An 18,043-nucleotide genomic window follows, 5' to 3' on the forward strand; every position below is an offset into this window, starting at 1 on the left:
TTAGGTTAGGTTAATAATTATGAAAGACATTTAAAAGGACTTACTTAGCACGAACCTTTTTCATTCTTTATTTCACTAGATTTAGATGAGTGAAATGATATATCACTAGATTGAAATAGTATTTTGTCATATCACTAATAATTTTTTAAGTAAGATGTATTAAATAAGATTATTCACCATCTTCCGTGATTTCGTGGTATACCTAGGAATTTCGTGAAATCTCTGATATCCTCATTTCTCTGTGATATATGCAGTTGACTGTAGTAGACATTAGATGAACACTGTGGACGCTAAAAGTATTTCCAACAACGCGAAAGATTAAGTACCAGTAGACAGAAACTTAGACACCGCTAAGAACGTAAGCGGATGAGATGAAAACAAAACTGTCTCGTGTTGATTCTTCTTTGTTGAAAATTTAACTAAGGGCTTATATTTTTTATACGCGCGCATTGTACTTATAAAAAGAAAGCGAAGCCGCTGACTGAAACTAGCAAGCATATAGTTCGCTTGAAGGCAGTGTATTAACATAATGATATACATATGTTGATGACCCTTTGAGTTCCTTTTCCTCTCGGGCAGATAGTAAAGGGACACGCTTCTAAACCTGGGATACATACTTCTTTTAGACGATGGACTAGCAACCTGTCATACAGATATATAATCATGTCTGTATCACTTGCGGGGTAGACAGAGCCAACAGTCTTAAAAAGACTGATAGGCCTAGGCCAAATAGGGACAGGTTGCTAGCCTGTCGCCTTTATAAAGAATACCAAGTTTATAAGCCCATCCCTTAGTCGCCATGGGAAAGAGATGGAGTGGTCCTATTCTTTTTGCTAATGGTGCCGGAAACCGCACGGCAACCTGTCACTAACTTAAAATATCAATTTCATCCTTATCCCTTTTGGTTTAACGTTTCTTTTGATTTATATGAATATTGGCTGTATTTATCTCAAACTTTCCACTAAATACCAAAAGATTTTTGATATCGACTTTAATATTGACCTAGGTAACATTTCAACTAACAACAAAAGTGTTCAAAGCGTTGCGAAATAAATAGAGGTACAGAATTGACCGTTTCAGCATTCGTCGGGCGAACGAGACAGTTCACTGTTTTGACGGCAGCAGAGGTGAAATTCACGGGCTATTTTTGTCCCCTACTAACCAAAAATTTACGTTTTTTTTACTTCCGGAGAAAATGCTCTTTTATTATGAAACATCATAAAAATATTTTTTTATTTTAAGCTGTTCTTTAATTGAGCGTTTCAATTTTCAAAGTACCACCTACATATATTGTAGAAGTTGAACAATTTGTTGCCCACGTATAAAAGATAGACATCAAAAATTTCAACTTTCATCAAAAGTATTTAAAGCGTTGCGAAATAAATAGAGGTACAGAATTGACCATTTCTGCATTCGTGTGCCTACCCCTCCGGGAAAGAGACTTGATTTTATGTATGTATGTATGTATAACAAAATAATCGTAGCCAGTGGTAGTGGGTGTGAAATCCACAGCGCTCGTTACGATTCGGAACGAACGTTTTTCTATTTCTACGTAAACTACAATCAGGTGACACACTCGCATTACATAAATTGCATTTGACACTATTGGCTATTAAAAAATAAATATAACACCAAATATTGATAAATTTTGTTAAAACCGCTAAACTCATTGATATATAATTTAATAAAAATAGATTTTATTATAAATAACAACCAATTATAATTATACCAGGTAAATATTTATTAAAACTTTATGTATGTAAAATGTCCTACAGGTGAACTTAATATCACAAGGCATTCTCTGCCAGTCGAATCTTTGGACCGTTGGAAATATGATCTTTCTACTTGAACTAACAAAAGATTTCTAGCAATGGGCTACAACCTGTCACTATCACTGGATTTAATTTCCATAAATTAACAAGGCTAAAGAGGCATTCCCGTCTTGCATGTATTATCTTGGAAGGTAAAAAATACGTAATACATGTGTTCGAATGTCTTAGGTAGCGATTTTGGAGCATTAAAAATTTACATACACCATAAGCGCTCTATTTTCGGAAAAGAGCGACTTTGCGGGTTAAATCTTGTCTTTACTAACCGCTAGTCATAGAAATACGTTTTTTTTTCATTGTTATTTTGTAAGTAGTTTTACTAAATAGGGGTCCAATGACGCGTGTTGAATGCGAAATCAGAGCTACAACCATTGCTTGCCCGAATTGAAAAACAAACAAAAGAGTTTACGATCGGCAGTTATCTTTAATTAAATATTTTAACTGCTCGTGTTGTTAAAACTTTACTGTTTTGTTATGTAGGCTACGTTTTTGATATGACATTTATAACGCTTAAGTTTGAAAGTGCAGTAGGTTCAAAAAGCAACATTTTAAATGTTGTTTAAAAAGAAACATGGACATTTAAATTTATTTATTTTGGTGGCCAATTTATATATATGAATATAAAAAGAAATTATTATGATATCGTGAAGGTTGAAAAAGTTACACTATGGCAATTGGTCAAAGTAAATTTACTATTCTGCAGTGCTATTCTATACTGCTGCAATGTAGTTTGTTCCGCCGCTTCTTCTACACATGCGCTTTGGAAGCGGTAGTAGTTATAATTATATTTAAGTGATGTGACGTCAATAAATGATACCTTGTATCCAATTTTGAAAATGAATCTATTCTATTCATAATTTTTTCGATTTCTTTTGGATTAAATTAACTGTAATTTCATACAACAGTCCTCAGCAATAATAGTTCGCCTAAAATAAGCCGCATTATCAATCGTTTATAACCTCAAATTGCATTATCTGTGGTAGGACCAATCTATCATAATTTCGCCTGTCATCAGTGATTGTTATAAATCGATTTAACTTTGAAATTTGAGCGGTTCCTTTGTCCGATTTTCACGTGATTTCGGGAACTGTTAACTAGATTTTAGGATTGGAATAATGGTTCGGATTTAAATATGAAAATGATTTATGTTATATATAGATTGTTCATGATTTTTGTAGATTGCGTAGCGGATCTCAATTCGGGCTGTGTTTCACGTGTTAGGTTTTTTTTTTTCATATTTTGTACATATGTAGCAATAAATATTTGATCAAATCGGGGATGTTCTGGCAAAAGGATAGGTCAAGAGTACCCAAAATCCAGCGAAGTATCCAGGAATCGCGGCAAGTGGAAAAATGTAGACTCTGTTTAACCCTCTAGGAAAGAGGCATGATTTTATGTATGAATGTATGTATGTGTGAATGTGTGCAGTGCCGTGTGGTTTCCGGCATTTTAGAATAGAACCACTCCATATTTTTCCATGGATGTCGTAAAAGGCGACTAAGGTACTTAAAAAGGCTTCTTAACTTGAGATACGACTTGAAGCCGATGGGCTAGCAACCTGTCACTATTGGAATCTGAATTCCATCATATAGCCACACGGCTGATTGTGGCCTTTCAGTATTTACAAGTCTGTTGACTCTGTGTGCCCCGCAAGAGATATAGACGAGACTATTTGTATGTATGTATAGGGGTATAATTTCTTCATTCAAAAAACTTTGTTCCTTTAACAATTCGACCAATGAAATCCACAAATTGTGTCTTTGGATCCACTCCAATAGGTTTTGAGCCAAAATTCTTCAAGGAATATGAGTCAGGACTCGTAAATCACTTCGACAATCACTTCACGCTCAGTTGGTCACTTTCAGAATTTTAAGGCTTCCAAGATTTTATCCAATAGACTAGAAACTATAGGTTGGATGAATAAAATTTTCGATCAAGGTAAAAAGAAATAAATTACAGCGGATAAAAAGACTGGGAAAGATTTAAAGGAAATTTGTTTCGGAAAGTGATTTCATTTCCTTTAGTTTTGTCTTCCTTCTCTGGCTGAAATAGATTTAGTGTGGAGCTTTTTAGCGTCTGTGAATAGGAACGTAGGTTTGATTCTCAGTAAAGGAAAAAAATTATTGTATTTTGACTGTATTACGATATTTTATGCAACAATAATAATTATTTATTATGTTAATGAAGTATCTTATGTTACAAGAAAATGTATAAAACTTGTTTAGATTTAATAAAAAGTGTCGGAATATCTACATATTCACGTCTATATCCCTTAAGAAGTAGACAGAGCTAATAGTCTTGATAATACTAAAAGGCCAAGTTCAGCTGTTTGGATTATTAATAGAATTGAGATTAAAAGAGTGACACGTTGCTAGCCCATCGCCTAATAGAAGAATCTCAAGTTTAAAAGCCTAGTCGCCTTTTACGACATCCATGAGAAAGAAATTGAGTTGTTACTTAAATTAGTTTACCCGTTTATTAAATTATAAAATAATTTTGTCTGACCTACATAAAACTTATAATAAAGATATACCTAACAAATACGTAGTAGGAATCCATAAGCAAAAGAAGAGATTTATCCTAAAACATTTTTTAACTAATGGCCGTTCACTGTACGTCGATGCTAATAGTTTCAAAGTGGGAGCGAAATTGTTAATTGATTGGAGAAGCCTCTGGATTAGGCCGAGATTCGATTATGTCGGTCAATAGGCCAAACTTTCGGCCTGAATTAATTTATTTAGGCCATGAGCAGTTTCGGAGATTATAACGCCTGGCAAACATACACCCTTTGGAAGACTAATTGATGTGAGCATCTCTCAAATACATATGTACCTATGTAAATTGTGTCTCTTTCTCCAAGGAGCAGAGATGACTCTTAGATTTGCAAAGACTTTTCTTACACTTGCTTGCTAGATCAAGATCTCTGCACACTTTTTTCACTTCACGCGAATTTATACTCGTAACTCATCGTTCAAGCGCTTTAGTTCGTTTGAGGTACTCTTAACTTGAGCCTCAATTTCTTACATTACATAATATGTGAACTTTCGCCAAAAAGACTTGATCGGCTGCCACAATCCATTCATACTAAGTTTATAAATGCAAAAGTCTGTATATCTGACATGCTTTCACGGGACTACAAGACGCATTTTTGCTACTAAATTATGCGAATTCAAACTTTTTGTCAAATTTTCCCTTGAAGATCAGAAATTTAGTTAACCTGCCGCCTGCCTGTTGAGTAGTATTTGTTTATGTTGTAAGCATGTTTTAACAGTTAAAATAAGTTTCAAACTAACAGTGTCCCCGCATTAGTACATCGGTTTTAGTTAATAAGTTAATTAGCCCTTTAAATACGTGTAGTAATCCTGTTGTGAATGAGGATTGTTGATACACACAGTCGGAAAGATAAGAAAATAAATTTACATCATGCCTTGTACCAAAAGTAACATCTGTTTATGAATCCACTTCCATGCCAGTCAGCTTTAGGTAAATAGAAAACATGAAAAAAAGAATTATAGCCAGCCAGTAGGAATCTGTCAGACATATACGCATATCATCTTTTTGTCTTTCACGGTGTAGTCCGAGTCAAAAGTCAGAACTCCTCTTTAATACTCCTTAAACTTTCGAAGAAAAATGCATGTCATTTTCCAGTTTTCTACGGCCAGAAGCCTTTCAGTCACGTAATTACGCAAGAGTTTTACAGAGATACATGATACTAGCAATGAAGTACAGTTACTACATTATAATGCCTTTTTGATATTCACAAAAACGCACAAATTGTAAAATCCTGTTACTTAGTATAGTTAAGTTTGTGATATCAAATAAAATATTTTTCTTTCTTTTCTTTCTTTCAATGTTGTAGATATTTTAATGTTTACTCTCCAACCCACTCGTCCGTGTGTAGCTGCTACTAAGCAACTAATTTGGTGCAGTTCAAAAGGCGTATAATTGCCAACACTGCATGATAATGAGCCTATACAAACTAAAGTCATTACCGCCTCGCGATATTGGCCTTAACGTGCCATAACGTTAGACAGGGGCGTTTTAATTAGCCAGCAAGAATGAGAGTTTACATCGTATTATTTTGAGCTTACGTATTACTGGGCGTTCGCCGCGAACCAAAGTCTCGTGAACACTTTCAGTATTTACAAAATTGTAATGTATCTCATAAACTACTTAACCAATTTTGATATACAACGAACTTAAAAATAATATTGATATATCATTAGAATCAGACTAACGGTTCAAAAGTTATCGCGTTACATACAATTAAATTTTTTTTGCTCTAAGTTGACTCGCTCGGTCAATTAGTCACGTTTACAGAGAACTACTAGATAGAGGGAGGAGGGAGGTTATGTTTAAGTGTTTTTCATTTTCATCAGTGCAATGATAAGTAATATTGGGCGTTATTAAGCGATAGCTTGCGTGTTATGTTTGGAAATAAGAAATGGTGACTCAAACTGCAATTATCTCTTTCACACGTCTGAAATTTTGCGGGGAAACTAACCCAGTTTGGATTATGTTTAACTGTGTACATCTAGAGCTTACTAGTAGATACAGTTGCCTATTGTGCAGGGTTACTATGTTTTTCTCTGTGCTACTATATTATTTATTAAAAAAAAACTTAAAATTAAGCATTAAAGTTCATATCTTTCTCCGGATACCAATGGTCTAGGCTAAAATGAACACAAAATTCTAGGGTAAATTGTGGCTTCATAAATATTCATACCGCGATCTGGGTCACTATCAGTCTGAGCTAACATTTGCCTAGATTCTCAATTAGTGGAACGCAGGCTAGTTTTAATTATTAATTGTCCAAATTCAAGCTAGCCTAGTATTTTTTTGTGACTGAATGTCTCCAGAGTGAGCTAGGATATTTAAAAAAATGTCTTATGCATACATACATACATACGTCACGTCTTTATCAGGTAGACAGAGCCAACAGTCTTATAAAGACTGCCACTGGCCACGTTTAGCTATTTGGCTTTAAGATAGAATTGAGATTCAAATAGGGACAGGTTGCAAGCCCATCGCCTAAAAAAGAATCCCAAGCCTATCTCTTAGTCGCCTTTTACGACATCTATGGGAAAGAGATGGAGTGGTACCGTTCTTTTTTGTATTGGTGCCGGGAATCACACGGCACATGTCTTATGTTACAGAAAAATAAGTAAGATCATCACATGTTCATATTTTATTTTCCTTCTGGCTATAGCCTTGGTTACTTCCTCACCACTGAGTGGAGCCCGGGGTACCTCCTTCACCTATTTTAAGTTAGTAATTATTTTTTTATTATTATTTAAAATATTATTACCATTTTATATTAATATAACACATCTGGACATATATTTACATTACTGTTCCGAACCTCTAAACCCAAAGGTCTTACAGATTTTCCGTATCATAAAAATCGTATTATAAAAATGTACTGGCCGTGGGATAATATGAATTAGTAGTATAGTATTAGTACTTATTACGTCTGAATATTTAAATATAGTCAACTGTCTGAATACTAAAGCTGAATACCTAAGTAATGAATTTGATTAATTATTCTCTTTGGTAGAACTAAAAAAATACTCTCAGGTTAGAGAATTTCGAACTTCTATCAACTAAGTATGCAGGGATCGTGACAAGTGGAAAGGTTGTGGTCTCTGCCTACCCCTGTTGCCATTTGATTTTGGCATGTCATGTCAGATTTTGACAAAACTTTTTAAAAATATAATTTATACTTTGGAATAGGACCATAGATTCTTTTTTAGTGATTTCTATAGGGACGGAAATTTAAACTTAATTGGTTAACGAGTGCGGATCTGCGAGCAAAACCTAGTTAGTAATAATTCTGTTATAAATATATGTCTTCTATTTATTTATTCTTAATTAATAACATTAACAGTTTGTTAATTACAATAGGCGGATTTAATGCTAATATCCATTGGGTTCCTTTCCATCCACTGCCAATATTGTGCACAAGTTGATTTCAAGAATAAATTATGCATTCACGTAGTTCATTAGAGACTATGCAAGTCTGAAATGAGATGAAGTCTAGAATAAACATGAATGCAGCTATGAAGCAACTCATGATTACCTGATCTTTCAAATTAAGCTTTGATTATTGAGACGTTTGGGTTGTCTTCTCCGTATTGGATAAAGACGTGTATGTGTTATTATTTTTTGCCAAGGGATCTTGCCGTTTACTTTCTTAGTGTCGTGTGGTTCCCGGTACTTTATTGGTGGGCAACCTATCACTATTTGAATCTCAATTATATCTTTAAACCATACAGGTAAACGTGACCTTTCTTGGTATTTGCGAGACTGTTGGCTTTATCTACTCCGTTAGGGATGAAATAGTGAATATGTGTATATAGATAGAATACCCTTTATTGCACATAAATAATAACAATAATAACTTGTTTATTTTAACTTTATTGCACGTAAAATAATATAAATTGGTAAACTTTAATGCCATAAGGCATGTTAAGCATCTATAAAGGCAAAGACAAGGTCCTCCCAATTGCCACGATCTCCACATACTTCTTTTGAATTAATTATTCTCTGCTCAGAAACCATGTTGGCTCAGACCAACTCCCGAAGCATGGCACGCTCGACGCCGTTTTCAACGCGTGAAAAACTATAGCTGTCCCGGTTTAAGTCACAATAAAAAGCGAAACAATGATAGTTTTTTACGCGATAAAAACAGCGACCCGCGTACCTTGCTACACGGGCAGACCTTTCATCAAGTTACCACTATTTTTCTATTAACTACAATCGATAATTTACTAATTGCTTGTTCTCACCTCATTATTATTATTATTTATTTATTTATTACACAATAATCATAATGAAACTTAAAAACAATATTCCGCAAAACTGTTTTCACAGTTTGACTGCGGTCAGTCTCATTTAAGCTACATACTTCTATAGAATTTGAGAAGAGTTTTTTTAATTGATGCGTTGGTCCCACATACAGATCTAATGTCTGCGGGCAAACTGTTCAATAAGTAGGGCAAGCGTTTTTTTAATGTTCTATCGCCATAGTAATTACTTACTCTGGGTACCTCCAGCTTGCCCGCAGTCACAGACCTAGTACTGTGACCATGACTAGTGACATTTAGCTTCTGATTGTTATGATTATTCAATATTATAAGATATTTATGCTTTACACTAGCTGGAAGAATCTTACATATTTTAAAAAGGAGATAATAATCTCTTTTAACTTTATTTTTAGTTTTACTATTGACCAGAAACTTTAGAAATCTAATTTGAATTTTTTCTATTTTATCTAAATTGGTTTTAAATGTAAGTCCATAACAATCAAGAGCATAGCTAATTATAGGTTCTACTAGTGATAAATATAAACATTTTAAGATATTCCTAGGAACTTTAAAACTTAAGTGATAAAATTTACTTAACAATATTCTTAATTTACTGCATATGTAATTGACATGTTGTGTCCAGGAAAAACGATCGTCTACAATAACTCCAAGGTAGGTTATATAATTTACACGTTCTATGGGTTCACAAGTACAGTATATATTTTTATTATGAATACAGGAATAAGAATGAGCTGTTATAGGCAATGCTGATGGTTGTTTGGAAAGATCAATATAGGGAGAGTGTATTAACATATATTTAGTTTTAGAGGTATTCAATAGAATTCCGTTGTCGTGCGACCACTCAACGACCGCGTCCACATCACATTGTACCAAAGATAGGAGTTCCGCCAGGTCAGCGCCGGCGAGCAGCATGCAGAGGTCATCCGCGAACATGTGCGCTGTGCAGTGCTGCAGTGCACCACACAGGCTGTTAACGTGCATTAGGTAGCTCACGGGACCACACCCCGAGCCCTGCGGTACCCCGCAGCGTACCGCCGTCATCGCGCTGAGCGCATCTCCAACCCTGACACGATATGAGCGCCCGGTTAGATAGTCGCGGAACCAGTCGTTAAGTGGCTTGTCGACTCCACATTCGCTCATAGCTTTCAAAAGGGTATCTGTATCGAGGGTGTCGAACGCTTTTTTATAATCAAAAAATACTGCAACAACAATTTTTTTATCTGCTAAATGTGAATTGATTTCATCTGTAAAAATGGACAATAATGAGCTAGTACTTTTACCCTTCTGAAAGCCATGTTGACAGTCATTTAAAATATTATTTTGTGATAAATAAGATCCGAGTTGAGTTGTTATGCTCTTTTCAATTATTTTGTCTATACTAGATAAAATAGCTATAAGTCTGTAATTTTTGTAGTCTTTACGATCTCCTTTTTTATGAATTGGTCTTACTATTGCCTCCTTTAATTTATCTGGGAATTTATGATATTTTACAGATAAGTTAATTAGTCTAGCTATAACGGGACTTACTCTTTCGGATATTAACTTCAGGTCACACATGCGTACGAGATCGCTTCCAGCTGATTTTTTCGCATCCATTTTATCTATAATACCTTTAACTATTTTTGCATCAACTGGTTGCCATCTCATACACCTGTCCGACTTATATACATAACTTGTTCGATTTAGCCATTTATATTTACAGTCATGTTTAATTGAGTCTATCTCTTTAGAAAAAGTTCTTGCAAACTCATTACATATATATTCAGTACCACCTTGGATCCTCATACTATTAACTATATTTGTATCTAAAGATTTTTTACTCTTCCCTAGCATACTATTTATTTTTTCCCAAATTTTCCTAATATTCTTGTTACAATCTATAATACACTGTTTATCATAATTATTCCTGGATTTAGCTATCGCCTTATGACATTTATTTCTATATTTGGTATAAATTAGTCTATTTATCATATTATTTGGTTCTTTGCTCCATATTTTAAACAGTCTATCTCTTTCTAATATCATCTTTTTTAATTTTTCTGTCACCCAGTTTTTATTTCTCATACTATTATTAATCACTATGTTCTTATAACATTGACTATATATGGTAGTAAAAGTTTCGCATAAAGCAGTGTACAATTTTATAGGGCAGTCAATTGTTAACAGGTGTTGAAAATCAGTAGCAAAAATCATCATTGGTTAAGGTAAAAAAATTACTAAAGTTTAACTTTAACCATCAGTTGATCAAAGTGATTAACAATTTAGGAGTCTTCTAAGTTCAGTTTAGAACTAATTCCCTAAAACAGCCATCCTCAGGCAAGTTGGAAATGATCCGACAAGTTTCACTGAAGGTTAACTACAGAATTAGCATTTATATTAGACTTCACGTCATCAGATGACCTCACAAGTTAAGGGACCAATGTATTATGAAACCGAGATAGTATAACGGTTATAGCAAAATTAAGTTTAAAAGTGATACAGTTTGAAAGTGGAAATTCTGATTGATTTTCCGTGATCGACAATACATGTGCAAGGAAAAGCCGTGCATGAATAAAGAAGACAAATTATACATACTACAATCACTTCTCTTTCCCAGAGATTATAATAAATGTTTAATTTGATATCATACACCAACATATATGGCATAAAACTCTAAAGTCAATGTTAGTTAGAAAACTGTGCTACAGAATTCACTGTTGACACAATTCAAAGAAATCAATTATAGTGGAAAAACACTTCTTAATCAATCATTACTCTCTTCAAGAAAGCTTGCTGGTTTAAACGGCAATAAGGATGATGGGAACCATCGTACTTTGATCAAATTAGGGACGTACTTGCAATAAGTCAGATAAATATTTACGTAAATATATACAGAAAGCAACACATAGTGAGATAAGTAAAGAAAAAGTTCTTACTTAACTAATTGTAAGTAAGCAGATTATTATATTACTAATAAATAATACAGGTATTAAATGCGTACGTAAAGTACTTTTATTTTATTTCAGACGTTTCGAATCATGTTATGTTATGTTAATGATCCGTGTTCACCGAGCGATTATGTATGTATACATAAAGGTACCTGAATTATTTATAAATAAAATAATGCAACACGAAAGTCAACAATTAGTTATTTTTGCGTAAATACTTTTTGCAAAACAAGTAGTGAGTTATTTCCAATGTTTATTGTAAGAAATGCGTAAATTTCAAGGAAGTAACCGCACGTATATTGTGGTACAAGCCATTAATGATAGCGTGCAGTGTTCTTTGAGGTTATCCTGCAAATTTTTTGATATGACTACTTACCTACTGTTCATATAAAATAGTTTTACTCTATTTTTAAATGATATGTGGACTTTTGATAAACTTTGTCAAACTAAGGAGATCACGTTTATTCAGTCTTATAATTGAGAAAATAAGCTACTTGTTAATAATCAGGTTCTTACTAATAGGCCAAAATAATCTACTTGTGATCAAATATACATATACATATATCAAAGGGGTAATGCGGTAAGCCTTTTGGGGACGTTATCAGTTTTTATCAGGTGCACGTATTGTTGTAAAATATATTGTCATTCTGATCTGGTGGCGCTTCTTTCCCAGAGAGGTAGGCAGAGACAACATCTATCCACTTGCCACGATCTCTGAATACTCTCTTTCGCTTCATCCACTCTCTTTACCCTTTCCATGCAAGCTCGACGGTTTCGGGTACTTTGACGACCTTTCTTCAGGACGTCCCCGTTTTGATTAGGATACGTTTATCCTTCCCACATCACGGTTTAAATTTTCATCCATTATAATATTTAATTATGACCTGATTGAAGTTTGAAACTGTATTTCAGAGGCAGGACTAATAAGGTTTTTTTGTAACCCTTGGACCACAATACAAAAGGGATAAACAAAAGTTCCGATTAGAGCGCTTGAACGGCGCGAGTCTAATTTATAGGGGAAGTTGCAATTGCTTTTTCTGCATTTGAAACACAAATTATGGAGCGTTACAAATAAATATAATGAAATCAGGATAGTATTTTATGCGGTCTTATTAAAACAGTTAAAATAAATTTAGATTTATTTATTTATTCATTCATTCATTCATATGGCACGAAAATGTATTTACATACATCACATCTCATTTACGGAGGGGTAGGCAGAGACTAAATCTTCCCATTGTAGGTAAGAAAATGTATTCATAACCGCAATATAATAATTTATTTAAACCGATGCAAACTGTATGCGTCAATATTCCTTGTTTTCAAGTACACGTTATCTTCTAGTCATCCGATAAATTTTAATAAAATGCCTGTTCCCGCGGGAATTTCAGGGATTCCTCTCTTTAATACATCCCTAAACCACATAAGTAACCTAGATACCAAATTGAAATCACTAGATCCATCGGTTTGGGTGTCAGTTGTCCGTAAATCACTTGCTTAGAAACTAGAGTGAAACTCAATTCTATCATTAAGCCAAACAGCTGAACGTGGCCTATCAATCTTTTCAAGACTGTTGGCTCTGTCTACGCCGCAAGGTATATAGACGTGATTATATATACGAAGAAACTATTGTAATTTTTGAAAAACGAATCAAAAGGCAAAATTTATCACGATGAATGAGAGATAACAGGTAGGTAGCCAAGTCTTTAAGCTGCCGTTAATTATTTTAGACCATTTTCTGTGTAAACTACATTTTGCAATTTTGGATCAGGGTTCGTGACTTACTTTCCGGGAAGAATTAATTGACCGAAATGTGACCCAGTATTCCCGCGGGAGAGCCGAGGTGAAGATTTACTTTCACCTTTGGGCCTAAAAGCGGTGGCAGCCCTTAACATCTGGGTTGAGTGAGATTTCGTTGGGACGCACTTTGTAAGACATTTCTGCTCTAGTGAAATTCCCCTGTGACTTAAGGAGTATATTATGTCCTTTCAATATAATCTATCTATTTAAATAATTTAGAAAGAAATTCTTGTACCATGGGTGGGTATAGACGACTTAGGGAAAGGCTTATAAAATTGATAATCTTCATGTGGGCGATAGGACTATTTGAATCTTAATTCCATCATTTAGCCATACAGTTGAACGTGTCCTTTCAGTCTTTTCAAGACTATTGGCTCTGTCTGCTCCGCAAGGGATATAGACTTGACTATAAGTTTGTATGTTAAAAAGGAAACTGTCTAATTGACTGACCGTTATATCCATAGGCCAAACCAATATTTAAAGATTTGAAATCAAACAAGTAGATTTCTTATTTCGTCGACGGATAGGACACTAAGAAGGACTTTCCCGATATTCCTTCTCTTACAATGAGGGAACATATCGTGAAGAAACCTTCACATTTAAGCAACTTAATGTGTATAAGGTAAGTACAGTACAACCCAGAGGTTCAACGTGCTTCTGAAAATGGGACCCCGTACGCTTGTAAGATTAGATAAGATAAGAATTCAATGTGTAATTATGATCCAATATATGTATGTAGGTAAGCTTGTCCTACTTATCTACTCAAAGTTGCGTAACTGAAATATGATTATTCTCTCTTAGAATAATGATAAAAGGCGAACCTCAGGCTCTTATCAAGAGAGACGCAGCGAATAGGATTAACGCTAAAGACAATGCGTGTGCCGTGTGGTTCCCGGCACCAATAGAAAAAAGAATAAGACCATTCCATCTCTCTCCCATGGATGTCGTAAAAGTCGACTAAGGGGTAGGATTATAAACTTGGAATTCTTTTTTTAGGCGATGGGCTAGCAACCTGTCACTATTTGAATCTCAATTCTATCTTAAAGCCAAATAGCTGAACGTGGCCTATCAGTCTTTACAAGCCTGTTTGCTCTGTCTACCCGCAAGGGATATAGATGTGATTATATGTATGTATTTTATGCTAAAAACAATATGTAAACATAGCAGGCAAAGATTAAGGTCTTTAAGGTCTTCGTGGAAACGCAACTCATTATAAGACGAAAACACGAAAAATAATCAAAATACACTGAGGTACACTCAGGGAATAAATAAAAGGCAAAATGACAGGGCAAGCCGCGGTAATTCCTCGGTCCAGCGAAGCGGAAACTTAGGGAGATAGACACTGCCTTATGTATCGCAGTTGATACATAAAGGATAGATAACTTAGTTCTGTAGACATACATTCAAAAGTCACGTGTATATATATCCCTTACGGGGCCTGTAAACTTGAAAAGACTGATAGGCCACGTTCAGCTGCTCGACTTTTTGATAGAATTGAGATCCAAATAGTGACCATCGCCTAAAAAGAGAATCATCAAGTTTATAAATCAATCAGCAAGTTTATAAGCTTATCCCTTAGTTGCCTTTTACGGCATCCATGGGAAAGAGATGGTGTGGTTCTATTCCTTTTTGTATTTTTTCAGTAGACCTCGTGTAATACCTGTTTATTTTATACCAAAATTCAAAAGACTTTGAATGGGGAACATTCTAAATCTACGAGTGACAGTTGGCAATTAAAAAGGATTTTGATTAAATTTGATTTGCATACATACATATCATCACGTCTATATCCCTTACGGGGTAGACAGAGCCAACAGTCTTGGAAAGACTGAAAGGCCACGTTCAGCTATTTGGCTTAATGATAGAATTGAGATTCAAATAGTGACAGGTTGTTTAATTAAATACATATAAACATTATAAAACTATGGGTATCGTTTTTGTCATTTAACTTGGGAAAGCTAAGTGCTGTTACTGTCTAAACTGACGAAATTGCGGATTAAAGTGAGTATTATGTGTAACTAGAGACCGCCCGCGACTTCATCCGCGTGAAATCATTCCCGCAGGGACTCCGGGATAAAAAGTAGCCTATATGTTATTCTGGGTCTTCAGCTACCTACATACCAAATTTCATCGTAATCGGTTCAGTAGTTTTTGCGTGAAAGAGTATCAAACATCCATACTGACATCCTGGCATACAAATTTTCGCATTTATAATATTACTAGGATTAATGATAGTTAATTATTGTCTAACAGTTAAGCTATCAATGGCCACATTCCACTATTATGAGGAGCCGTCAGAACTTGACGTATTACTTCCTTTAGTGACGTCACTTGGAGATGAAGCGAGAAATAAATTCATCCTACATATATAAATATACACGGGACAATATATACGGGACAAATTACACTGATTGAGTTAGCCTCGAAGTAAGTTCGAAACTTGTGTTACGAGATACTAACTCAACGATACCATATTTTATAATAAATTCTTATATAGATAAACATTAAAGGCTCAGGCCAATCAGAAAAAGTTCTTTTCTCATCATGCCCTGACCGGGATTCGAACCCGGGACCTCCGGTGTCACAGACAAGCGTACTACCGCTGAGCCCCAGAAGCCGTCAAATATACATACATACATGTAATGACGTCTATATCCCTTGCAGAGTAGAGCAGTCTTGAAAAGACTGAACGACCACGGTCAGCTGCATAACATAATGATGGAATTGGGATTCAAATAGTTACAGGTTTAATTGATTTTAAACATTCACGTTGCGTTTATAAATATTTATAAATAATACAGGTATTAAATTCGCAATAACGTACCTTTATTTTATCTCGGACGTTTCATTGAATTGAGATTCAAGTAGTTACAGGTTTAATTGATTTTAAACATTCACGTTGCGTTTATAAATTTTTAAATAATACAGGTATTAAATTCGCACTAACGTACCTTTATTTTATCTCGGATGTTTCGAATCATGTTACAATGATAAATTTAAGGTACGTAATGTGCATGTTTAATACCTGTATTATTTATAATTAGTGACAGGTTTTCATTTCAGGTATGCCTTATTTTGTAATAGATTACTAATTGATTTCATCATGAAGGTTTATGTGTATAAGTTTTTTTTTTTATTTCAGCAATGCGCCAATTATTGCCTATGATAAAGTTTGGCAAAAGGAAAGGCCTAGATGACATTCTGGAAAAGGTCAGAAACTTAACTAACGAGCTGCAGGGATCGTGAAAAGGGGAAATATGCCGCCTATCCCTCCGGGAATAAGGTGTGTCTATCACTATTCTTGAATCTCAATACTGATAATGTACAATGCAACTAAGAGTTTTAGACTATTGGCGATGCCAACGCCGTAAGAACGAAGACGTGATACGTGTGCAAACGTAAGCTAACAAAGAACATACAAAGATTCAGTCACATCTATATGTATCCTGTACAGAGTAGACAGAGCCAACAAGCTGAAATTTATTCAATTTCTAAAAGCTTCAATTCGATATCTAGGTTCCTTATTGATTGAGATTTAAATAGTGACAGGTTGCTAGCCCATCGCCTGCAAGTGTAATCTCAAGTTTATAAGCCTATCCCTTAGTCGCATTTTACGACATCCATGGAAAAAGTATGGAGTGGTTCTATTCTAAAGTGCGGAAACCACACGACGAAGATTATATAAGAAATATTATCAATTTCCTACATTCACAATACTTGATCCAAATTATGAATTATTCCAGACTCCATCGCGGTCCCATTGATCCAGAAATCAAAGCAATATTATGTATACAACAGCTGTGAACGGAAGCCATTTTGGATACAAAACCAAATATTATTCATTATGAATGTACATAATTACGACCGCCGTAACGAGCTTCTTAGTGCCGTGAAATTTACATTTATAATGTGTATGTCATGATCATACATGTATGTCATCATATTTAACCCTTATGTGAGTGACGAGGTACCCGGGTACCTTCAGCGTTTTCAAATTCAAAGAAAAGTACGTTTTACGCTCTGTAGGTAGCTGTGATTTCGTGAGAGCTCTTAACTACTTTTAAATTACTTATTTTTTAATATTTTGACCCAGTCAACTATTTACAATGTTTTGTGGACATCAAAACATATTTTAAACTCACAATAGAGTGATAAGGTACCCGGGTACCTCTTTGTGTCTTGTATGACAATGAAAGTAGTAGGTATTTATAATTTCGTACAAAAATGAAATACTAAACATTTGTAATGATAATTTATTTCTATAAAAATAACTAATTCTTTGTTTATGCAGAATTAGCACAGCTTTGGAAGCAGGTGTTAGTTGTTGGACGAGTTACTGCATGTTCATCATAGTCTGGTTTTCGGCATTTAGTGCAAGCTTTTCGTGTTTTTCTTTGCTTGCGTTTGAGTTCTCTGCATATCTAGCAACTTCCGTCGAATGCAACACGTCCTGTAGAATCTCGTCTAGTCTAACTTATAGAAGATGTAGATCCAGAAGGAATTGAAAGCCTAAGTTCTTGGCCAAGCACGTCCTGAATTGCAGATCTCACATGTAATTTTGATGTCACAATGCAATTTCTTGATCTTTCTTCTATATATTTACCACACAGTTGGAGACTCAATGATTTAAAAAAATTGTCTACGTCTGTCACTCGAGCCA

General features: G+C 34.7%; 1 protein-coding gene across 1 annotated transcript in view; it reads right to left on the minus strand.

Moving 5' to 3' along the window:
* LOC132903422 (uncharacterized) overlaps positions 1-9,796 on the minus strand; it is a 37,459-nt gene extending 27,663 nt beyond the window's left edge. Inside the window, exon 1 of the mRNA XM_060951723.1 lies at positions 9,250-9,796. Coding sequence (XP_060807706.1) covers positions 9,250-9,796 — 547 coding nt within the window. The remainder of the gene's footprint in view (positions 1-9,249) is intronic.
* Positions 9,797-18,043: the final 8,247 nt, after the last annotated feature.

The sequence above is a fragment of the Amyelois transitella genome, chromosome 26 (genome assembly GCF_032362555.1).
Source record: "Amyelois transitella isolate CPQ chromosome 26, ilAmyTran1.1, whole genome shotgun sequence".
In the NCBI taxonomy this organism is placed as follows: domain Eukaryota; kingdom Metazoa; phylum Arthropoda; class Insecta; order Lepidoptera; family Pyralidae; genus Amyelois; species Amyelois transitella.